The sequence below is a fragment of the Diuraphis noxia genome, unplaced genomic scaffold, assembly GCF_037042655.1.
Source record: "Diuraphis noxia isolate RWA-SAM2 unplaced genomic scaffold, SU_Dnox_SAM2 contig0001, whole genome shotgun sequence".
Lineage (NCBI taxonomy): Eukaryota > Metazoa > Arthropoda > Insecta > Hemiptera > Aphididae > Diuraphis > Diuraphis noxia.
This window is the reverse complement of record NW_028301711.1, coordinates 103698582-103723770: the sequence shown is the minus strand read 5'-3', so window position 1 is coordinate 103723770 and position 25189 is coordinate 103698582. Positions and strand designations below refer to the sequence as shown.

The window sequence follows — 25189 nt, the reverse complement described above, 5'->3', positions numbered from 1 at the left end:
ATTAATCTCGCTTCTTTCCATGGAGTAGGGAAAGTTTCTGTCTGGAGACATTGGTTGAATAAATCAGTGATCCTTTGTGCCAGTGTAGGCCAAGCCTTGCGGAGCATTCCTCCCGTGATACCGTCTTTGCCCGGGGCTCTATTTGGCTTGAGTTTCCAGATGGATATCTTTATCTCATCATTCGTGGCATTCGTCAGGGGGCGGCCGTCATAAAGTGCCCTGATCAGTTCGGATGGTATGTCCTCGTCAGGTAAGAATGCGTCAAGCAGGGTATTTATTGTTTCCTCTGTGTTTGTCGTATAACGTCCATCTTTATTTTTGAGGGTGGATGGCCCTCTGTACGTACTTGAACCTTTCTTTGCCCAAGTAAAGGCTTTTCCCCAGGTTTTAAAGTTCATGCTCTCACTAAAATCCCTCCATGCGTTCATTTTCGCTGACCTTATGAGGTGCAGGTGTCTGTTGCGAAGAGCTGCGTAATCTGGGTTTTTGGTGCGTCTGGCTGAGTTTAGCGCTCTCTTGGAGTTGCTCAAGTCAGCGGTCCACCAGGGGGGGGAGCGTAATCTGGTTCCTCTTTCGTTTCTTTAATGGTATGGATTTAAGCGCGGCCGTCTTTATGATACTCGTTAGTGTAGTGGCTCTCGTGTGTACGTCAGCTTCCTCAGCGTCAGTGAGTTGGTTAAGCCGTATAATTTCTTTTTGGAATTTAAACCAATTCGCCTTCCTAACGTTGAAGGTTGTAATTGGCTTTTCTTTGGGTATTTCGTGTTTATGCCTAAATCAAAACTTATTGTGTTGTGATCGCTGTCTGTATCATTTGCGACAGTCCAGTTATAGATGCTCCATCTCAGATTGGCTGTGGTTAGTGTCAGATCTATGTTCGACGAACCCATTTGTGCCCGTTCATACGTGGGAGTGCTGGTGGGAACAATGTGAATATGTAGTATTAAATCATCAATCATTTCCTCAGTGATCCTGCCCCTGGCATTTGTGTCTTGGTTATGCCAACGTTGGGAGTGCCCATTACAGTCCGCGCATACCAGCAGAGACCTGTGCTTTTGGGCGATGGTTCGTATGATTTCAGTAAAGTCCGTGGTGGGTCTGTTGTACTTAAAGTACGCAGAGACCAGGACCACACTGGATTCTTCTCTGCCATTTAGACTTATTTTGGCCACAGCCACATACTGAGACGTGTGCTGCGAGATCTTAATACATCTTATTCTATCGCTAGTTACAATAATCGTTGCGCCAGGGTTATCTAGATTGGACACCTGCAGGCATGTTTCAAAGTTGGTGACCAGACCATTCTCATTTGTGGGCGGCTCTTGTACTAAGATAATATCGATTTTCTCTCTGATGGATCGATCGCGTAGTTGCTCCGAAGCAATCAGCTGGCCATTCAGATTGATTTGTAGTATTTTTACGTGATTCATATGGAGCTGAAGTCCGTCCGCCTTAGGAGACTTTTAATAGCTCTTATTCTGTGCGCGCATGTTGCGCTGGACGCCTTGTGGTCGCCTTTACAATTTGTGCAGACCGCCTTTTGGGGCTCTTTACATTGCCTACTGTCGTGCATTCCTGCACAGTGTCTACACCTAGGTAACTCTTGCGTACATTTAATGGCGGTGTGCCTATACCCTTGACAGTGGAAGCACTGTGGTACGCTCTGATGTACTTTGATTTTGCATCTGGTTAGCCCTAAGAAAACCAGCTTGCCTTCCAGCCTGGGAATCACACTCGCAGGGACTTCTAGTACCCAGTGAGTGGTCGTACTGTCCCTTGGACCGAGTTTGTTTTTTACAGTTATCTTGTCTGTTTCCAACTTTGTAAGTCCTAACTCTGGGTTTTGATCGGATAGCCCGGTGACTATCTCATCTTCGTTCAACTGAGAATTGACATCGTAAATGATTATTCTCGGCTGTTTGGACCCTGTGATTTTTACATTGGGTAGATTGCTTACCACCTCCAACGTGTTTACATCGTCGGGTATTATTATGATGTTCTTGCCATTGATCACAGTTCTGGCTCTGGGGTTTCTCATTTTACCCTTAACTATTTGCCATAATTCGGCTTTTGCCGCTGCCATGGAGACATTATCGGGAACTTCAAAGGAGAGCCTCGAGTTTGTCTTAGCCTCCCGACACTTAGTGAGGGTCCTTTTAATATTATTTTCCTTCGGCATACTCTTCGGAACCTTAATGGGTTGACCTGGTTTCGGGTCAGACCTTGCTTTTTCGGCGTAGGACATTGACGTGACCTTAGCTTGAGTTGTAAGAGCAGGTCTGGGTTTGACGGTGACTGTCTGCCTCTCAGCCAACTCGTCGGCCCGTTCTCTGGCCTGAATCTCGGCTCTTAATTCGCCGTTTTCGGCTTGTAGTCTAGCAATTTCTCTAATAGCGAATCACTATAGGTGTTCATCATTAGTCTTAGCTGCTCTTGTGTAAGCTGAGCCTTTCCGCTAAGCTTACTAATCTCCAGGCAGAGGTCCTGGAAGATGTTTCTAAGTGCCTTAGTTTTATCAATAATACCCTCTGACCCTGCAACGGTCAGTTTTTTAGTACGTTCGGTATGGGCAAATTGTTCTAGCCATCCAAAGAGGTTGTTGATCTCTGGTCGTTGTCGCAACAGTGTAGTGATCACGTCGTCTACAGGTATCAGTAGTCAAGGATGATGTTTGGAAGGTGACTCTTGAGTTAATTACACAACGTAGAATTCTTCTTAATTAGATTAATTGGTTATTTATTGTGATAAAACATATATTTATTTATAACATGAAAGCTGTATGTAAGTTAAGTATTCTGAATGATAGAATAAATTCGGTTTGATTCGAATATTTTCTAAGTTCAGAATATTGTTTATAAGAAATTTTCTAAGTCCAATGAATTAAATTAAACAACAGACTGGCGTGAAGGTGCTCTGGCTAGTCTGGTCAAGTCGCGTCTGAATACAGGCCGTTTCGGGGTCTCTTATATAGTGCTACCCTCTACTCCCCATAGTCTACTCGCTCTTGTCGCTGTTCTCACGGATGTGGTAAAGTTATCTAGATTGACGGAAATGCCACTCGCCCACGTACGAGCTAAATGCGTATCCCATGCGGCTACAGACTTCGATAATTTATATTATTATTATCATTTGTTCACGCCGCCACACCGATCGACACACACACACACAAACACAGTCACATATTATAATTGTTATTTTTGTATTGGTTTATTTTTGTTAATTGTATTGTGAATTATTATATAACATGCAGATAAGAGCGCTATCGCGCGCCGCCGGATCGGCTGCTGATTATCATTTAATACGGCCGCCCGGCCGTGAGTCTATTCCGGTGTGCAACACGAAGCACGTATTGTTGTGTGCGTGCAGAAATCATTATTTTTGCGTATTAGTTGTGCGGGCGCTAAGCGCCAAATTTATTATATATATATTATTGTTACGGCTCAAATAGCCAAAAATTTGTATTTTATTTGTGTGCACTAATTGCCACTCTTTTTATTATATTATAGTGTGTGTGTCAATTATTGTTTATTCCAGGCATAGGTAGCAGCTGGCCAGCCGAGCACCGCCAACTATGTGAGTTTTTCTTTATATATTATTATTTTGTATACCGCTCTAATAGCGGCTCTATATTATTATTTTGTATACCACTCTAATAGCGGCTCTATATTATTATTTTGTATACCGCTCTAATAGCGGCTCTATATTATTATTTTGCATACCGCTCTAATAGCGGCCTATATTATTATTTTGTATACCGCTCTAATAGCGGCTCTATATTATTATTTTGCATACCGCTCTAATAGCGGCCCATATTATTATTTTGTTTCCATATAAGGGCTCGCATAGCAGCACCCTATATTTATTACATTTTTACCTGTTGGGCCAAGAGGGCCATATTATTATATCTTTTTATACCTTTTTTGTTGCTGTGATTTTTATATTATTTTGTGTATTTTAAATTATTTGTATATTACAGCAACTTAGTTACCAAAAACCGTGTTACCTTTTATTTTAGTTTTAAGTCCACACACCACATATATACACACCTACACACCCACCACACACTAGCGTTCAATAGTCTTGCTCGGCGATCCCGTCCACCTCTATTGAACTGCTATACACGTATACACACATACACAGGTCGATCGGTGTGTGAGTGTAGCGCGCGAAGTATTTGGTGACCGGGCGTCACGGCCTATTATTGTGTCGTTCCCGGCCCGTACATATGGTGACCTCGACGTGATCTATAATTGTGCTTAATTTAGGAACGTCAATCAATAAATTTAGAATCAATTATAGATCAATATTCTACCAGTTCTCAATTTATTATTTAAAATTGAATTTTCATTTTTTCCTAGTACATAAAGGTATACATATGCATTTATGTTTATGACATCTTAAATAGTATTATAGCCTATTACGTTTCAAATAATATAACTATAAATATAGGTACTACTCTGGAGTACTTTTTTCTCATTTGTCTATCCTTCATCTACGCTTCAGTATGACGTTGGAAGAAGATACAAAAAGATCGTTATCTGAATTAAGGCGGAAACGAGGAACTATCAAAGCTGCACTTACTCGTGTTAATACTTTCGTAAATAAATTTGATCCTACCGTTCAAGCTGTTTCTTTACTCGAATTTAGACAAGAAGAACTTCCTCAAATCAATCGTAAGTTTGATGAAATTCAGTGCCAAATCGAGTTAATTGCAATTGATGACCAGGAAGGATCTGAAGCTGAACGTGATATATTTGAACGTGAGTATTTTGCAATCAGGTCACAAATACAGGAGATAATAAATCACGAAAAGGCACCTAGTACTACGGGACATAATGTGTCCTTCGGAAACAACTCGCTCGCTACCCGAACGCAACTCGCTCCAGTTCCGTTACCAAGGTTCAATGGAAATATACAAGATTGGTCATCGTTTTTCGATATTTTTCAAGCTATGGTACACCGAGATGAAGGATACTCTGCCGCACAAAAATTCTATTATCTGCGCTCCTGCTTAGATGGCCCTGCTCTTGATCTAGTACGTTCGACACCAGTATGTGACGGGAACTACGAGGTAGTGATTCAGTTACTAAAACAGAGATACGATAACCGCAGTCTGGTGATTCAGTCTCATGTACGTTCTATTCTTAACTGTCCATACATGGACGATTCACCAGCTAGCTCATTGCAGAACTTATTTGCTTGTGTAACAACACATGTGGCAGCTCTCAGAGCATTGGATCAACCCGTTGAGCACTGGGATGCGTGGCTTATAACAATCGTTACTTCTAGATTAGACAAGAGTTCTGCTCAGGGATGGCTATTGCACCAGAGAAACACAGATTTACCGAGGTTCTCTGAATTAGAAAAATTCCTGGCAAGTCGATGCACAGCTCTAGAAGGTTCGGATGCACTTCAGAACAAACCGGTGAGATCATCAGCTACTGCTTCAAGTAAAAATATTTCACAACCCGGGAAAAAGGCACTGTTTGTTGCTAGTGAGACTGAAGTTTGCCCTTGTTGCCCCGGCATGCACAGATTATTCTATTGCGATAAGTTCAAGGACCTGTCAGTAACCGATAGACTTACGTTTGTCCGAAATGCAGGACGCTGTTTCAATTGTCTTTCATCAAGACACACATCTAATATGTGTAAATCGCTGTATTCTTGTCGCGAGTGCAAGGGAAAACACAACACATTGCTACACCTTGAAAGGGGGAGAAAGCAGAACAGTGACAATCATGTTCCTACTCAACCTAGTAGACAGGAAGAGGCTGCTCCTCAAGTATTACCAAGTACATCCGCATCTGCTACGCGCATCTCAGCAGCCCAACCTGGTCATGTTTTTCTCGCGACCGCTATTGTTCATGTACGAGACAAGTGTGGCAGGCTACATGAATGTAGGGCTGTACTTGACAGCGGATCTCAGATAAACTTCATCTCCAAGAATTTAACAACTCTACTTCAATTACCAGGAAGAAAAAGTTCCCTTCCAATATGTGGGATAGGTGCTAATCAAGTGCTAGCAGCAGCTTGTATTGACTTAACGATTCAGTCCAGAACGAGTGATTATAATGTCGACTTAACTTGCTATGTACTACCAAGTATCGTTTCTGACTTATCTGCCTGTCCCATACCTGAAGGAGGATGGACAATTCCGGAAGACCTATACCCAAGGCTCGCTGATCCATTGTTCTATAAAAGAAGACCAGTTGATTTACTTATAGGTGGTGGCATTTTCTTTGACATCTTAAGAATGGAACGAAGATCTCTAAATTTGGAAGCATTATGGTTACATGACAGTCAGTTTGGCTGGATTGTTACAGGTGAACTGCATTCCACATGCTTAGTTGGTATTAATTCCGTTGGTGCTTCTCTTGAAACTGATTGGAAGGCTCTACACTTAGAGGACGATACGGTTTATGGGCGACTGTCGAAACCAAATCTCAGGATCTTAGAAGAAAAGGAAGTTGTCTTACATTTCCAAAAAACTGCAATCCGCAATGATGATGGCCGATTCGTTCTTCGATTACCAATCAAAGCAAATGCTGACAAATTAGGAGACAGTGTAACAATGGCGACATCACGCTTTATGAGTGTGGAAAGACGAATACAAAAGGATCCGTACTTACGCACAGAATATATAAAGTTTATGCAAGAATACTTAGAGGTAGGACTTGCGCAGGGGCCATGCTAATCTTCTCTGTATCGTTCCAATTTTAGTATATGTACTGCCGAAGCAAGTATTTTCTCTATACTTCAATTATTCATTTACCATTTATCATTTATCATTTATCATATATCATTTATCATTTATTCATCATTTTTCTATAATTTCCTTTTTACTATATATTCAATATCTATTCTCAATAAACTGTGCGCGCACACATTATATATATCTTTTTCAACAAAATCTCATAATTATTCTCAATATTTATTCATAAAACTAAGGACTTATTTTCTCGCCTTTTCTGAAATTCCAAATTAATTCTCAATTATCAACATATAAGGTCTTACATCTTGCCTTCCAAAAAAATCACTATTATTTATTTCAATTACTATATATCATAAGGTCTTACCTCTTGCCTTCTCAAAAAATCACAATTATCAATATCCCAATTACTTTATAATCTAAGGTCTTATTTCTTGCCTTACTAAAAATCTCAATTATTTATATATATATATATCTTTTAATATTCTTCAAAATTATCAATTCACTTATTTTCATTTATCAATACTCAATTATTTCTCATTAAATTATTTCTCGTTATAACGTTATCTTTTCATTTTATTTTACCTAGGTTTTTTTTTTTTTTTTTTTGCCTGTTTATTTTATTATATTATAATATTCATTAAACGTATATATTTATGAATTTAATGTTCTAATGGTGGTGTAGGTGCACACACCAAAAGTGTTTTATACGATAGATCCTAAAAAATCTAAAGGAGACGCGACCCCACAAAGCTTACAAAAACATTCTCTTAAATACTACACAAAAATTATAACTCACAATACTGTCGTCTTCGTATTTTGGTTCATCTTGACTGAAGCTGATTTTCCTGCGCTATCGACTGTTGACCTCTACGTAGATTCTTTTGACCCTCGGAGTTGTTGGAAAGTGATCAGTTCCCCAACGGTGATTCTGTCGAACTGCCTCCGTGAAATTCTTGACTCGAAGTTGTGGAATTTTTCAAAATTTTCGAAAAAATTTATTTTTTGCGAAAAATTCTGCTTTTTCTCCTCTTGAATTTTTTTTTATGTTCTTCTTAGGGTTCCGTACTCGACTGCGCCAGATGTAGTGATCACGTCGCCTACAGGTATCAGTAGTCAAGGATGATGTTTGGAAGGTGACTCTTGAGTTAATTACACAACGTAGAATTCTTCTTAATTAGATTAATTGGTTATTTATTGTGATAAAACATATATTTATTTATAACAAGAAAGCTGTATGTAAGTTAAGTATTCTGAATGATAGAATAAATTCGGTTTGATTCGAATATTTTCTAAGTTCAGAATATTGTTTATAAGAAATTTTCTAAGTCCAATGAATTAAATTAAACAACAGACTGGCGTGAAGGTGCTCTGGCTAGTCTGGTCAAGTCGCGTCTGAATACAGGCCGTTTCGGGGTCTCTTATATAGTGCTACCCTCTACTCCCCATAGTCTACTCGCTCTTGTCGCTGTTCTCACGGATGTGGTAAAGTTATCTAGATTGACGGAAATGCCACTCGCCCACGTACGAGCTAAATGCGTATCCCATGCGGCTACAGACTTCGATAATTTATATTATTATTATCATTATTATTATGAAAAAATATACATTATAATATTACTTTATGACATTGTTTCTTGTAACTTTTGTAATGATGCATAACCCCACATCCTGTGCACACCTATCAACGATCTTTCATAGTCGTCTAACCACATGATTTCGTGTTGCCCTAACGTTAATGATTTCCACGAAATGCTTTCTCTCTTATAATTACAAAGTTGGTCGCACCCTACCCTATCTTGGTTCGGCTGGTACCTAGTTGACCGTGAACTAGACAATGCGGGACGCTAGTCCATAGCACCTCCCCTCTAAAAAATTGATTTATGTTTTTAAAGACAGAAATCAATCAATCTGTGCACAATATAGTTATTTTACATTAATATTTTCACAAGTTCAAACAACTTGTTTACAATACAATTTTCATTAATTTCATATTTTATGTTTTACATTCAATATTACATATGCATAAAGCATTTACAATTATATATTATTACATTTCATGTTTTTTGATTACAATAGTATTTTTATTAGTACAATAAAATATATATTTTCGTATTACAATAAGTCTATGATTTAGTTATTACATTAAAATATATAGTTAGTATTCCATATATATATATTTCCTTTAATATGTTAGTATATTTGGTTAGTGTTAGTTTTTATATTAAGTGTTACTCACCCTTTTATATAATATTAATTCCAGGGCTTGAAACCGGTAACCGATTTTTCCCGGTAACCGGTTACCATGACTACTTTTTGGACTGGTATCCGCTTCCCGGTTCTCGTGTTTCAATTTTGAGAAGTGGTTATCAATTACCGGTTATCACGTTATTCGATAAAGAGGGAAATCTATAACGGTAACCGTATATTTTTAGAACCGGTTAATTAATCAAAACCGTAAATCTCAAAAGTCAAAATCAATTAACGTTAAAATAATTTTTTTTTAAATATAACCACGAAGTAAATATAAAAATGTAAAAACACCAAAACAAAAATAACCATTGCGTGTTCGAACGCGAAATAGTATCGGCGCACAAACAATGCGGGTAGATTCTCAGTATACACATTGTTCTTGGCTGAGACCGCTGGTAGAATCATCATCGAAATGCAGGCTGATACATATATGTAATATTATACATTTATAAATTATATTTAATTATAACTTATGTACGATATACTACCAGCTATATTATATTATGTATGTTATAACTTATGAGTTAATAATCATCGACTGTTGACATATTTATTCTTACTTCGTAATAATAACGCATTAAACTGGGTAAATTACTAATTTCCTATTACTGTGCGTATTCGCCCGTCAACTATTCCATTGCAATGTAATAACACTAATAACTAATAAGTAATAACTGATAATACTGATAATAGTAATTTTAATAACAAAATTGTCACAATATTGTGGAGGTTCGCCAGTACGCCACACTATCTATGATAAAATAGATTTTAATCTTGTTTAAATCGTGACTCCCAGTTCCTACTTAATATTTATCAGTTAACAGTAAGTTTATTCTTGGCAAGTGTGACTGTTTATTTAAAACTTACCTTTATTAGTAAATTGTGCGCTTTCAAGATGAAAAATCCTGTCTTAGAAATGTTTTTTAAATATGACAAATTAACAAATATTGCCAAATGTGATGTTGAAAACTGCACAGCGAGCCTTAAAGGAAAACATGGATCGAATCTCGAAAAACACATTTTCGCATATCATAAAACTCAATACGTTGAACTCCAAAATGCTAAATCTAATAATAATACATTGGATACCAGTATTCAAAACTCGGCAGAAAAAGTAAGTACCTAGCTATATTAGAATTTTAAAAAGATTTATAGTATAAACTATCAAATTTAAAATTTAAATATTAAAATATTAAATTATTTTAAAACTTAACTAATATAACTATTAAGTATTAACTATATTATATAATATTATAATATTATTATTATTTAATCGGCCCCTTGCTCACTTCGCTCACTTTTCTATAATAGAGGGATTATTTATTTATACTTGCGTTTTTGTCCAATTCATTTTTATGATTTTATTTTATTTACAATTTTCCAGAGGAAATCTGGAAACTGCAGTGGAAAACAAATGTTGATGACAAATTTTATGAAAAAACAGTGCATTACAATAAATATGTCTGAAAAAATATTGCTAACAGCCTGTGTAGAGTTAGTGACCATGAATGGACGGCCTTTAACCATGATGAAAGACTCTGGTTTTAGAAACATTATAGATCCAATATTAGTTGGTCTCGGATCTCAAGGTAGGAATCAATTATTATACAATAAACAATAATAATTTCAAACTTTATTTTATTTATTTATTATTAGCCAATTGTATTAACGAACATAATATAAAAAAACATATTTCCGATACTGCTTCAAATATTATTTCAACCATCACTCAAGATATGAATAATAAACTGGTATCACTAAAAGTAGATGGTGTTACACGGCATAATAAATCGTTTTTGGGAATAAATGTTCAATACATGCTTGAAAATACAATGGATTTACAAATCAAAACTCTTTCTATATTTGAACTTACTGAATGTCATAATGCTGCCTACTTAAAAGACACTGTAAGCCATCAATTATCATAGTAAATTTCAGTTTTAATATTTTACTATAAACCAATTTTAAGATACCTAGGTACATAATATTAAATATTATAAAATATGTATATTATGATAAATCATATTTTTAAATTATAGGCAATAGTGTATCTAATGTTTGCATAAATATTGTTTTTAATTATTGTTAATTTTAAATTTTTATAAGATTCTTGAAGTCATGAGTAAATATAAACTGAAAAAGAAACAATTGTTTTCAATAACAAGTGATAACGCTCCGAACATGCTGAAAATTACAGATCTCTTAAATATAAGTACTGAAGAAGAAATAGGTACCTAACAATTTTGAATTTATAATTTACTTTTAAATTTTTTATTTATTAATTATCAATTTTTAAAATGATTAATTACTTTTTGTCTTTTTTTGTTTTAGAAGAAAGTGATACAGATACAGGGTTAAATTTACAGATAGAAAATACAGACAATAATTTAACACAATTCGAAAATGATATAGAAAATGCTGTAAATTCTTTACCGACTACATCTAAAATTAGATGTGCAGCTCACAGTTTGAATTTAGCAATAGAACAAGCTTTAAAAACTACAAGTGTTCAAAATGTCTTAGCACGCGCTAGAGCGGTAAACAATGTTAATTAATAATAAGTTTAAAATTTATTTTAATATTTATTTCATCAGTATATTAATTTAAATGTAAACCAACCATTTAACTAATCATATTCTATTTTTTTGGTAATTTTAACTTGAAATATTCTAGGTTGTTAAAAAATTACGTACACCAACTTTTGCTACACTTCTGAAAAGACAGAATAAAAAATTTGCTATTCGTGACATAGAAACTCGTTGGTCATCAGTGTACGATATGCTTTTAAGATTATGTGAGCTAAAAGATTTTTGTCTTGAATTCCAAGAAACAATGCCAGAACTACTAATATCCATTCCAAATTGGAATAAAATTGAAGAAATGGTACAAATTATTCTTTATAATAAAATATTGCTAAATTTAAAACTTAATAGAATATTTAAATAGAGTAGGTTAAATAAAAACTTATAAGTTATATTATATTACGTTTTGATTGATTATTATTTAATTATTTTCTTATTATTTTTAATATTTAAATAATGCTTTTTTAGGCTGATACGTTGAAACCAGCTAAAATAGGACTTGTCCAATTACAAAAGGAAGATATAACATTGAGTGATTTTTTTGCCATTTGGTGGAATGTCATTGCAAAATTAAAAAAAAAGAATTCAATTTTATCTAAAGCGCTACAGAATTCTATGGAACAAAGACAAATATTATTATTTGCTAATCCTACATTTGCAGCAGGTAATCCTTATAAATTATTACTAGCGACCACTACTTTATCTAAAATGAATAAATGTATTAAATGCTATTGTTTACCCATGGACGGCCATGTAAATGTAAAGTTTTAACTATATTAATTTAAGCAACTTATGTGCATTTAGTGACTTATTTGGATCCTCGATTTCAATGTATACTGGATGCAGACCAAAAAAAAACAGCAAAAGATCATTTGGTAAAAACTTGGGATATAATTTTAGAGGTGGAAGCTAATGTTCAATCAAGTCAATGTGATGTAGTTGAAACACTAGTGCAAAGGGATGAAAACAGTGATAATGAAATGGATGATTTAGAAATTTTTTTACAAACCCAAAACAGCAGTAATATAGAATCAGTAACTACTTCTGTGGGGCGTCGCTCAATTCGTATATTGATAGAAGAGTTTGATAATGTTTCAAGACTTCATCATAATCAGTGTGTTCAAAAATTCTGGATGGAAAATAAACTACAGAGACCTGAATTGTTCAAATTAGCTCAAGTATTAATAGCTGTCCCAAGTACTCAGGTAATATTTAAATTGTAATAGTAATTTATAAATTAATAGAAAGTGTCTCTTATATTTTTTACTTATCATATTTGTGCTTATTGTTCAAAAAAGTAAATAAAAAATAAATTATAAATAACACAATATTACTGAATAAAGCCAATTAATACCATTGGTTAGTAAATTTTAATTTCAATTTTATATCTTACTAGAAAAAATAAAACAAATATCTGGATTAAAAACCATTTTAATGTCACCATGTAAAAGTAGGTACTAAGTAGGTAATTATTAGTACCTAGGCATTTAGCTGTATAATTAAATATTAATTAATATTCATTATTGAACTGTTATAGGTAATTGTAGAACGTACATTTTCTGGACTCAAATTTATATGTAGTGACCTAAGATCATCATTATCATCTGATTTGCTCAACGAAATCATGATCATAAGAGCAAATAAGATGGGTATGGAAATTTAATATGTATTTAATTGTTATTATTAATTTTATATTTTTAAGTTTTTACTATTTTTATGTATCTTAAAGAAAAAAAAATATATAAATTATAAGTACTACTTATGTAATTATTTATTATGTAGTATTTTCTTTTGTTTTATGCCTCTTCTTACCTACAATCACACGCTCACATAGTCACATCACAACAACATTTACATGCATAAATAGTTTCGAAAATGGTTTGTTATGTTGAATAAAATAAAATCGACTATAAAAAAAAAACCGGTTTCAGAGTGGTTACCGGTAATCTTGTAGAATTAAAACCGCTTCCAAACCGATTACCGGTAACCACATTTTTGGAGATCATTTTGGTAACCGGTAATCAATTACCACCAATTCTAAAAACCCCGAAAACCGGTAACCGGTTTTGAAAAATTTTCCGGGTCCTACTGGACCCGGTAACCCATTTTCTCGGGAGCGGTTTCAAGCCCTGATTAATTCCCATAATCCCATATAATTACATTAAAATTTATCATTCCCATATATTTTCTTATTTCTATGTGAATATAAAGTGATTAAATAATACATTTTTTTTTTTTTTATAATTAATTGATTAATATAATATGAATATCTTATGTCTAATATCATCCCTCACCACTTTATTATTTCTATGTTATTTACTTAAAGAGTTCTTTATCATTATCATTATTAAATTCATTATTAAATTTCTTATATCTATATTTGTCATTTTGTTTATTTACTTTATTTATAAACTAGTGTTTATTTTAGTGGATTATCATCCATTCAATCTTTGATGCGCGACTCAAAAACTTATATGTAAAAAAAAGTTTTTCAAGACGAACATGGTGTTCGAATCGATTGTTATTATTTTGATTTTTAATTACCGTTGTGATTTTATCTTTATCGTGTAGTTCAGATTATAATTATTTTATGTATTTTTATATAGTATTTTTAACATGTGAACCACTAGAAGTCACAACTATTATTATTCAAATATTTAAAATTCATAATCAGACTTCTAATTGTTCAACTGTCTCTGTTACTCTTTCGTGTAGATATATGCCCAAGTTAAATTACAAGAATCAAACACAGATCCATTCTGATTATAAGATCTCTGTTAGAATTCTCATAATTCGTAATGACTGTACTAATATTCTCTTTTATAGCAGACATTTAAACATTATATTTAATGATTTTACTAAATTACTTATACTTATTAAAAAAAATTTAAATTTTATATATATTTAAATTCATTTTTTAAAATTAATCTAAACTAAACTTTATATTAATATTTATTAACTTTTGTAGTAGTATTTTTTTTTTTTTTTTTTAAAAATGTCTTATTAGATTATCGTATGTCACTTTCCTTACCATAAAATCAAAAATACATTTTGTCAATTTTACATCAGTTCTCGGATCGTGAGCATATGTTAATCTATGTTTTTTATTACAAACCATCCCGTGTGTTTCCTCTAAATTCAATAGTCTTCCTGTTTTTTTGAATGTACCTATTTCGTACTCGAAGATTGTCCTTTTTGTATTTAAGTTTTCTAATAATATGGTAAAAGTGCCATTGAATTTAGTGTCATAACACGTTATGTTTAATACTGGGAATCTGTTTATGTCTAATCTTTTTAAGACGTTTAAATCCGAATTTCCGTTCCAAAATACTACTACACTAGTTGTGTCTCCTTTTGTGATGTAATTTTCAATAAATGACGGACTTAGGTTGTTTAGAGTTGATCTTAAACTTTTGTCTAGTTGTTCTAGGCAAGCTTTTTGCAGTACTTCTTTGCATTTAAATATTCTTTTTATCTCCTTCTTGGCCAACAGTAGTTCATGATTTTTCATTGGTCGTATTTCGTCATGAAGTGGCAAGAGGAGTGGTCTCCCTTCAAGTTTGCGTACCTTACACTTGTCCAAACTGTTTGATATCGCTCCTGATATCAACACCATACTTGTCCTATTCACCATTGAAAACTCAAAGTCCATTATCACGAACTTGTGTGACCTTTTTCTGTTACAATAAAGTTTCTCTATATAAGTTATTTTAAATTTTAAATTTAATAATTATGTTTCATAAAATAATGGCTTATATTCTAGTTATTATTTACTTAATCTATATTTTGGTTTTATAATTCTAAATTTATTATTATTATTTTTACTTAGGTATTATTTCTTCTACTGATATTTAACATTTTATCATTGGTGGGTCGTTTTTTACTTTTTTATTTTCCATAAGTGGACTCACATTTGTATGTTCCTTTATTTCTGCACATGGTGTTTCCATATAGAATTTACTGTTATTTCTTGGTTCTCTATCTGTTCTGTAACGTGATTGTCTATATGTTTCCCAATTACCCCATCTACATTTATATGTTAAATATATGAATAATATTAACATCATAGAAAATAGTACTGATCCGATCGTTATATATATTAAATACAAATATTTATTGTCATTTACTTCGTGACCTGATTGTCTTAAAATTTCTTCGTCTATCAACCCTTCGACTTCATTTAACGATTTAGCCATGGTATGCACGCTATCTAATTTATTTGTGTCATAAGTAAATTTCATGTCTGGTAGGTTTTTTATTTTATCAGGTATCTCGAATGTTAACTTTCCCGCACCTATCTGTGGTATGAAATTAACATAATATTTTGATCTTATGTCTCTAGTAGGATTTAAAATAATGTTTTCACCATAAGCTCTACAATTTTGGTTTAATTTAATTAACCCTTGATTTTTAATTTTAACTATATATGGTTCGTTTATCCCTTGACAAGCAATTGTTAAAGTTTCCCCGTTCGTTGTGTATATCCATACATTTACATATTTTAATTTATGAAAAACGTTTTTCGATAATATCACTATTCCTGTTTCACAACTACTCGGTAGTGTGTCTGGATTTTTAAATAATGAAATTTCGCATGGTTGCTTAACTGATTCGTGTTGAATAGGTTGAAATTCAGGACAAATAGTAAAAAGTTCTGTTTCGGTACATTGCAGTAACTGTGTTTCCGTGAACGTAGTGTACTGTTTACGATTTTTGGTAATGCCTACATATTGAAATTCTGGTTTAATAATTATACTATGCTTTGTATCGATTATTCCGTTAGTTTTTATTTCTATTGGGTGAGGTATTGGTAATATTTTGTATAGTGTTAGTTCCAATTCGGTTACTAAAGGTATTTTTATTACAAACGCAATATTATCCCCGCTATAAAATACTGCCATTTTTGTTATTTTACTTAGTTCGTAAATTTCACTTGGGTCCGTGCCCATTGGCAAATTTAAATTTATAGGTAGTTTTAATTTGATTTCTGTTAGATGTTTTGATAATTCTCGTGGTGTTATTAAACTTGGATGCAGTATTCCTGTCCTAGCTGCTGTAATTATCGCGCTTATTGTTGTTGTTTCGTAAGAATACTGAGTTAATAATGCTGTAAAAATACTATGTATTCTATCAGATAATATTAGTGTTTCTAACGTATGTGTAACATTTACTAATTCTCCGATTTTTGCGTGTAATGTACTTTGTTTTTCACTCAACTCTTTGTATAATTTATTAATTTCAATTGAAGCACCACTTATACCTGTTATCGCTGATCTCACTACCGTTATTTGGTTTTTTAATATATGTATCATTCTTTCATTTGTCTTTTCTATTTTCTCTATTTCTTGTGTTGCCTCATTCGCACAATCGTTATCACATACTCCAAATAGTGTTTTCATTCTAGCCCCCACTATATTTATCAATCCTCGTTTTTTCCTATATGGGCTCGTTGTTGTTTCCCCTTTATTTGTTGTTATATATCTACCGATTGATTCATACATTTGTTCTCGTTGAACCGATATTTCTTGAAACATTGTTTTTAATATATTATCAAACCTAGAGCATATTTCGTATCCTGTTAGTTTTTCCTTACAGTGGTTATTCATAATATAAATTTCACTGTACAACTTATCATGTCTATCATCATAATTTTTCAAAGGTACATATGTAATAATTTCCCATGACGCCCCCGTTACCCTTATTGATCCACTGTTTTCGCAGTACATTAGTGTTTGATTTTTAAATTCCTCCACCGTGTACGGTAGTTGTCCTTGAATGGTTGTTAATAAAAGAAACCTAAAATAATATATTCATATATTAATTATATAAATCTATATAAAATACCCCATGTATTCTCCTCTTGGTTCTGGTTGCCTTAAATAAGATATTTTACTATTACATTCAAAAGAAAATTTTATCCATTTATCACCATTTGGCCAAATCCATGCCCTCTCTCTAGTCTCATTGAAACTTTTAAGTGCTGAATTCGCCATTTTTTCGTAAATAACTAATTGCTCTATCGTCTCATCTCCTTTTAGTGTCGGTGGTTGCTCGTTCCAATAGAATATAGTCGCAACACCCACCGGCTTCTTTTTCTTTTCTCTGTTGACACAGATATGCAATTAGTTAATCACGTTTTTTACATACAATTATTTTTTTCACTTTTTATTATTCTATTATTTACCCCTAATTTAATGACTATTACACGTTTAGATTATTATACTTTATAATTATTTTTACTATTTTAGTTATTTCTATTCCTATTGCGTCTAATACTATCCTGTCTATTTCTAATTCTAAAGAAACATCCCATGTGGAATTTATTCCATTCACTTATTCTAATATTGTTATTATTTTTAGCAAATTCTCTTTCTACCCTAATTGCTAATTCTACATATTGTTTTAATTCGTCTGTTGTCTCATTCCCTGACAACCTTGGTGGTATGATCTCTCTATAAATTATAGTTGCCACCCCTACTGGTTTTTCAATATTTCTAATAGACAATGGTGCTTCCCTGATGTCGTATGTCATAGGTGTTTCTGATACAATTCTAATTTTTGGGTTTTCTACCCTAATCTCCTCCAAAATGCATTTACAATATTCCCACATACGCGAATTTCCTGATTCATGTTGTTCCCAACATATTTCGTTGTGAGCGTTTTCCATTGTATATGGTGTTCGCCTCCTAAAAGGTTCTTGTTCTTCATACCTGTATATCTCCATTTCTCTTACTAATTTCCCTTTTTTCGTCAATGGCACCGTGACAAGTCGACCTTCGGCTCGCTCGATTAGTTTTAATACATATTCTGGTGCTTCCCATGAATTGTTGTCAAATCTGATCACCTCACTCGTTGTCTGGGTGTCATACACCACAATTGTCTTTATTATATCTTGCCTATAATGTTATTAAATTTCGTTAAAAAAAAATTTTACTTAAATATTCTATCTACATTCTTAATTTCTAATCTAATGTACCTAATTTAATCGGAACTATTTATACCATAATTATCATTTTATTATTAATATATGTTTTTATTTTATTTTTATATTTTATATCTTACTTAATCCTATTTATCTTAAATTTATATATTTATATTTGCTCATTATTATCGTAATATTTCTTTACATCATTTTTGTGTACCGTCACTTGTTTTCTGTTTCGTAAAATAATTATATTTTCCGTGTCTAATACGTCTAAAACTTCATATGGTCCCTTCCATAAAGGACTTAATTTATTTTTTTGTGTATTATCTTTAAGCAATATTAAATCTTTTACGTTATCATTTTCGTTATGCTCTTTTTTATCGTATTGTTTTTTTGATTTTATTTTCCTATTAATTAATCTTTCCCTAGCAACTTGGTGTGACAATTGCATTTTGTATTTTAAATCGTAAATATAGTCGTCATAATTATATCTAGGTTCCGGATTACACTTTAATTTAACTGGTATATCGATTTCTCTCCCGTATACTAACGCATATGGCTGATAATTTGTCGCCGTGTGTTCCGTTGTGTTATATACAAACAATGCGTATGGTAATAATTTATCCCAGTTTTTTAAATCTTTATCTACGTAATGTCTTAGATATTCGGCTAGTGTTCTATGTGATCGTTCTAAACTACCGTTTGTTTGTGGATGGTAAGGACTCGAATTTATTTTATTTATTTTTAATAATTTGCATACTTCCGCGAAAATTTTACAAAGAAAATCTGTACCCTGATCTGTCAAAATTGTCTCTGGAAGACCGTGGACACAAACAAATCCTTCTACGAAAGCTCTCGCTACATTATTTGCTGTATGATTTTCAAGAGGTATTGCTAACGAATATTTCGATAAATCGTCCATCATTGTTAAAATATACGTATTTCCTGTTTCAGTGGTTAATAAAGGTCCTACAATATCTAAAAATATTTTTTCAAATGGTTTAGTACTTGTAGTAGTAATGACCATCGGACTCCTATGGTGTTTATTTGTATTTTTGTTCGTTTGACACGAAGGACAGTTTTTTATATATTCTTTTACTTCTTCCTTTAAATTTGGCCAATTAAATTGTCTTTTTATCTTTTTTAATGTTCTGTGTATTCCACCGTGCCCCCCTAATTTAGAATCATGAAATTGTTTAAAAATTATTAATTTTTCTTCTTTAGTATATTCTAATTTAGAACAAATTATTATTTCTATATTTGTATTACGAAATACATATCGAATCATCGATCTCACTTTAGCCCATTCTAATCCATCTTTTCGTCCTAGTTGATTCATAGCTAGTTTACTTAAATCATGTTTCTGACAAAAATATTTTAAATTTAACAATGCTAAATGCATATTTTCATATGTTGTTAATTGTTTTTCTTTAGATTTTGTTATTAAAAATATTATATACCTATCTTCATGTTTAAACTTTACGACATCGCCTAAGTCTTTATTTGCTTTTAATATTTTATCTTTCCCAAATTTTTTCTTTAGTTCGTAATTAATTCCTGATATAAAATTATAATATTTTTCTATCTCTGATACTATATGATACTCGCTTGGCGATTCTAATAATTCACCGTGTACTTCTTTTACGTTTTTATTTGTTATCATTATTGTTTCGAATTTTTCTAAAAATGTTGCGTAACTTTCTTCTTTAATTTCGTTAATATTATACATTCTGCTTAATGCGTCTACGTTCGAATTTTGTACTCCCGGTTTATATCTAATTTCATAATTATATTGTTCAAGTTCAATACGCCATCTCGCTAATTTGGACAAGGGATCTTTTAAATTAAATAACCATGATAATGGTCTATGATCAGTAAATATTATACATTTTCTGCCATATAGATAAGGTCTAAATTGTTTTACTCCGAATATTATTGCTAAACATTCTAGCTCTGTCGTTGAATAATTTAATTCCGATTTGTTTAATGTTCGTGATGCATAAGAAATTGGTAAGTCACTCCCTATTTTGCCTTGTGATAAAATTGCCCCTAGTGCTTTACCACTAGCATCGGTTGTAAGTATGAATTCTTTTGTAAAATCTGGGTATTGCAAAATTGGTTCTGAACAAAGTATTGTTTTTAATTTATCAAAAGCTTGTTGGCATTTGTCATCCCAATTAAATTTTACGTCCTTCTTTAAAAGATTTGTCATCGGATTAGCTATAGAACTATAATTATTTATGAATTTTCGGTAGTAACCGCTAAGTCCTAAAAAACTTTTAATTTGTTTAACATTTTTCGGTGTCGGAAAATTCATAACTGAAGTAATTTTATTTGGATCTGGTTTAATTCCATGTTCTGAAATTATATGACCTAAAAATAAACATTCCTTTTTAAGAAATTCGCATTTATCTGGTTCTATTTTTAAATTATGAATACGTAATCGTTCGAATACATCGATTAATTTTTATTGTGATCATTCAAATTTTTCCCATATATAATTATATCATCTAAATATACGAGACATTTTATACCTATTAAACCTGCCATCACATTAGCCATAGCCTTAGCAAATGTACTTGGTGCGAACGCAAGTCCCATACTCATACGTTTATAATGATAGTGTCCTTGACTTGTCGAAAAAGCTGTAAGTTCCCTAGAATCTTTAGATAACGAAATTTGGTGGCACCCACTCTTTAAATCTACTATGGAAAAGAGTTGGCACTGTCCTAATTGATCTAATATTTCCGTAATATTTGGTAAAGGGTGAAATTCATTTATAGTTACATCATTGAGTGCTCTAAAATCTATAACTATTCTAAATTTTTCTTTTCCCGACGCATCAGATTTTTTCTTTACTAATAATAGTGGTGCATTAAAAGGACTCATAGATTTTTCTATAATATCATCCCGTTCCATTTGTTCTATTTGTTCTTGAATTATTTTTTGTTGTGAAAAAGGGATACGATACGGTCGTTTGTGAATAGGTGGAGTGTCTTTAGGTATTTTAATTACGTGTTCCGCTGCTGTTGTTATTGTTAAATAATCATTTTCTAAATGAAATATGTCGGCATATTGTTCACAAATTTTTATTATCGATTCGCGTTCTTCCGAATTTAAATGGTCGCTCCTAATTAAATTCCTTATTTTATTTACGCGTTCATTATTATTTTGTATATTATTTATTTCATTAATGTCAGTGTCAATGTCGTATTCGTATGATATTCTATTAACTTGACCTACTTTTATATCCTGTCTCGCCTCCGATATATTTAACACACTTATTATAATTTTCCCGTCCCTGACTGTATTATATATATTAGCACAATATACATCTGCTGATAACTGTTGCTTATTTATTAAAATATTTTTATTATTCATGTTTTTATCTGCAATGTTAATCGATACTATTGTTTCCGTTCTAGGTTCTAAACTAAAACATATTTTATCATCATTTATTTCATCATTATTTTTTATTGTTAAAATATTATTTGCAATATCTATAACTGCATTATTATCTACTAAAAATGTATGTCCTAAAATGCCATCGCCTTCAACCGGAAATTGCTTATTCACTACTTGAAATTCTGTTATAAATTCTTTTTTATCAATTATTAATTTAATTTTAGTTTTTCCTATAGTCGGTACTATTTTTTCAGTTATCCCTTTTAAATATATTTTCTGATTTTCGTCTATTACCGTTTTGCCTATTAATTTATTTATCTTAACAATATTTAAATCGCTACCTGTGTCTAATAATAACTTAATTGTTTTTGTACTAAAATTAGGTGATTCTACTGTTACGTGATTATTATATATTACGGTTGTTACATGTAAACATTGTTTAATGGCGATTCTGCGTCTATTATCTCCTGCACCAACCTGACGCCCTGAGTTGGCACCTCGAGTTTTTTGAAACATTAGAATTATTCCTTTCATTACGTAATTTAGTATAACAGTTTACAATTTCATGTCCCACTTTATTGCAATAGCTACAATGTAGTTGTCCATTATTATTATTAATTGTACGCGTATTATTATTTGCATTTTGTTGCCTATTATTGGTACCGAACTGTCTATCGTTGTTTTGCCTTGGTAATCTACAATCTCTTGCTAAATGACCATTCTTTCCACAATTATAACATGCATTATTATTAATATTATTATTATTATTATTATTAGTTGTCATATTCTGATTATTATAACGCTGATTATTATTATTAGCAAAATTTTGTCGTCCATACCCGTTATATCCGCCACGATTAAAACTTCGATTAAAATTATTATAACCGTTACTACGTCTGAAATTATTATTATTATTATTGTTATATCCGTTATTCTGACCACCATAGTTATTGTTACCACGATTAAAATTTTGACTATTATTATCTTGTTTGAAATTATTTCCCGATGTATTACTATTTCCGTTTAAATTTTGTTTTTCTAAATCTTTTTGTAATTTTTCCATTTGTAAGTTAGCATTATGTTCCATTTCCTCATCTTTTGCGAATTGCATAGCAGTTTCTAACGTTTTTGGATCCCTAGCTTTTAGTGCTAAATTTAAATGTTTCGGTAAACCGTTTACAAAAATTATTAATGCTTGATTTTTAAGTTGTTTTTTATATACTTTGCTTTCTTCTTCTGTCATATCTTTCGAACCTTCCTTACATAATTTATAAAATAATTCCTCAACTCGTCCTGCGAAACTGGTTACGTCCACATTTTCTTTCATACGCGCGAAATTTAATCCTATTGTTAACGTTCTCTCAGATGCTCTATGTTCAAATGCTCCCTTTAAAATTGACTTTATATCCTCCCATTTTTCTGTGTCTCTATATTTTGTTGCCTCTAGTGCATTACCTGCTAATTTCGAGTTTATTATTTTTATTAATAATGGTAAATTACTTTTATCTACCGATTTTACCGCGATATCACATGTATTAATAAATTCTGATACATTCTTTGCTACTGTACACACCGGAATCAAAGCTGTGGCTTTATCTATATCCATTTCAGCCATTGTTTTTATTTTTTTCGTTCGAGTTATGTTTGGTAATTGTACGTGTACTACCCCTTTGTCAGTTCGTAAACCTGTTCGTTTCTTTATTGTACTATCACTATCACTTGCTGGACTTAAAGACTTAAAAGTTAAATTTAAAAATTCTTTATCTTTAACTGCTCTTAAATATTTTTCCCTATCACAATCTTGTGAATATTTATACTCGTCTGGTATATCTAAATTAATTAATGTTTGTTCTATTTTAACGATATTTGTCTTTGTTTGGACTACTACAGCCCCCTCGTTGTTGTCTACTTGAACACCTACTTCTCTAGTTTCGTCGTCAGATGTTACTAATATGCTTCCTGTCAAAATATCTTGTATTTCCCCTGAATTTTTATTCATCAATATATTTTTTATTCATTTAAACTTTGAAAAATAATTTTATTTATTTCATAAAAATAACATTTATTCTTCCCTCAATAACTTTCTAATATTTATTCTTATTTATTTATTCAACTATATATTTTATTTTCTAAATACCTTTATTCTCAACTTCGATTTCTATACTCAATATTACTTTTATTATTTATTCGATTCCGTAACACGTCAGTTATTATATTTAAAAAAAAATCGTGTTCCGCGATGTTTTTGTTTTATATTACGTATTTATTTTATATCAGTTTTACTATAAACTGCACTCACACTAACGCATTAATTATATCATTACTACTATTAAATATTACGCCTCTATGTTATAATTATTTATCTTTTGGTTAATTACTCCAAATAAAATAATTAAATTAATATATCGCAAAACTACTTATAAACTTATTTATTATTATTTTATTAAATCTTAATTAATAATTCTAATTCAAATTTATTTAAACTATTATAACTTATTCTAGACTACTTTAATTTATTTATTATACTATTTTTACTTAATGTGGACTATATTTATCCTATTATATTTATCTAATATTATATACTATTATATATCTAATATTATATACTATTTAAATCTAATTCGAACCGGTTCTAAAATTACTTTCTTCCACTTCAAAATTTTATTTCTTATTATTCTCAATTATTTTCTCTATACTTCAATTATTCATTTACCATTTATCATTTATCATTTATCATTTATTCATCATTTTTCTATAATTTCCTTTTTACTATATATTCAATATCTATTCTCAATAAACTGTGCGCGCACACATTATATATATCTTTTTCAACAAAATCTCATAATTATTCTCAATATTTATTCATAAAACTAAGGACTTATTTTCTCGCCTTTTCTGAAATTCCAAATTAATTCTCAATTATCAACATATAAGGTCTTACCTCTTGCCTTCCAAAAAAATCACTATTATTTATTTCAATTACTATATATCATAAGGTCTTACCTCTTGCCTTCTCAAAAAATCACAATTATCAATATCCCAATTACTTTATAATCTAAGGTCTTATTTCTTGCCTTACTAAAAATCTCAATTATTTATATATATATATATCTTTTAATATTCTTCAAAATTATCAATTCACTTATTTTCATTTATCAATACTCAATTATTTCTCATTAAATTATTTCTCGTTATAACGTTATCTTTTCATTTTATTTTACCTAGGTTTTTTTTTTTTTTTTTTTTTTTGCCTGTTTATTTTATTATATTATAATATTCATTAAACGTATATATATTATCTGAGTTAATCATTTA

At 31.6% G+C, this 25189-nt stretch overlaps 4 protein-coding genes and 1 non-coding gene across 5 annotated transcripts; 2 read left to right on the top strand and 3 right to left on the bottom strand.

Annotated features, from left to right (window-relative positions):
- Positions 1-623: 623 nt before the first annotated feature.
- On the bottom strand, positions 624-1430 carry LOC149063037 (uncharacterized). The gene has a single exon (XM_089215494.1). It carries the CDS (start codon positions 1428-1430, stop codon positions 624-626), a length of 807 nt encoding a protein of 268 aa, XP_089071620.1.
- A 3074-nt stretch (positions 1431-4504) lies between these two features.
- LOC149063036 (uncharacterized) lies at positions 4505-6224 on the top strand. The gene is made up of 2 exons (XM_089215493.1): positions 4505-6032; positions 6103-6224. The coding sequence occupies exons 1-2, from the start codon at positions 4505-4507 to the stop codon at positions 6222-6224; spliced, it is 1650 nt and encodes a 549-aa protein (XP_089071619.1).
- A 419-nt stretch (positions 6225-6643) lies between these two features.
- LOC149063035 (U6 spliceosomal RNA) lies at positions 6644-6744 on the bottom strand. The gene has a single exon (XR_016190031.1). It is a non-coding gene; the product is annotated as a U6 spliceosomal RNA (small nuclear RNA).
- A 2936-nt stretch (positions 6745-9680) lies between these two features.
- On the top strand, positions 9681-13207 carry LOC149063034 (uncharacterized). The gene is made up of 9 exons (XM_089222300.1): positions 9681-10076; positions 10347-10551; positions 10619-10869; positions 11069-11189; positions 11285-11499; positions 11636-11845; positions 12013-12208; positions 12349-12749; positions 13082-13207. The coding sequence occupies exons 1-9, from the start codon at positions 9858-9860 to the stop codon at positions 13205-13207; spliced, it is 1944 nt and encodes a 647-aa protein (XP_089078426.1). The 5' UTR covers positions 9681-9857.
- A 1326-nt stretch (positions 13208-14533) lies between these two features.
- Positions 14534-15196, bottom strand: LOC149063033 (uncharacterized). Its single transcript, XM_089215277.1, has one exon. It carries the CDS (start codon positions 15194-15196, stop codon positions 14534-14536), a length of 663 nt encoding a protein of 220 aa, XP_089071403.1.
- Between the last annotated feature and the right edge of the window lie 9993 nt (positions 15197-25189).

What these genes read in the sequence shown, in the direction of transcription:
- LOC149063037 (XM_089215494.1), bottom strand. Translation starts at nt 1,430, where the DNA reads ATGAATCACGTAAAAATACTACAAATCAATCTGAATGGCCAGCTGATT.
- LOC149063036 (XM_089215493.1), top strand. Translation starts at nt 4,505, where the DNA reads ATGACGTTGGAAGAAGATACAAAAAGATCGTTATCTGAATTAAGGCGG. An exon ending in TCAAGTGCTAGCAGCAGCTT is followed by an intron (nt 6,033 to 6,102) that starts GTATTGACTTAA and finishes TGTACTACCAAG; the next exon opens with TATCGTTTCTGACTTATCTG.
- LOC149063034 (XM_089222300.1), top strand. Translation starts at nt 9,858, where the DNA reads ATGAAAAATCCTGTCTTAGAAATGTTTTTTAAATATGACAAATTAACA. An exon ending in TATAAGTACTGAAGAAGAAA is followed by an intron (nt 11,190 to 11,284) that starts TAGGTACCTAAC and finishes TTTTGTCTTTTT; the next exon opens with TTGTTTTAGAAGAAAGTGAT. An exon ending in GGAATAAAATTGAAGAAATG is followed by an intron (nt 11,846 to 12,012) that starts GTACAAATTATT and finishes ATGCTTTTTTAG; the next exon opens with GCTGATACGTTGAAACCAGC.
- LOC149063033 (XM_089215277.1), bottom strand. Translation starts at nt 15,196, where the DNA reads ATGGACTTTGAGTTTTCAATGGTGAATAGGACAAGTATGGTGTTGATA.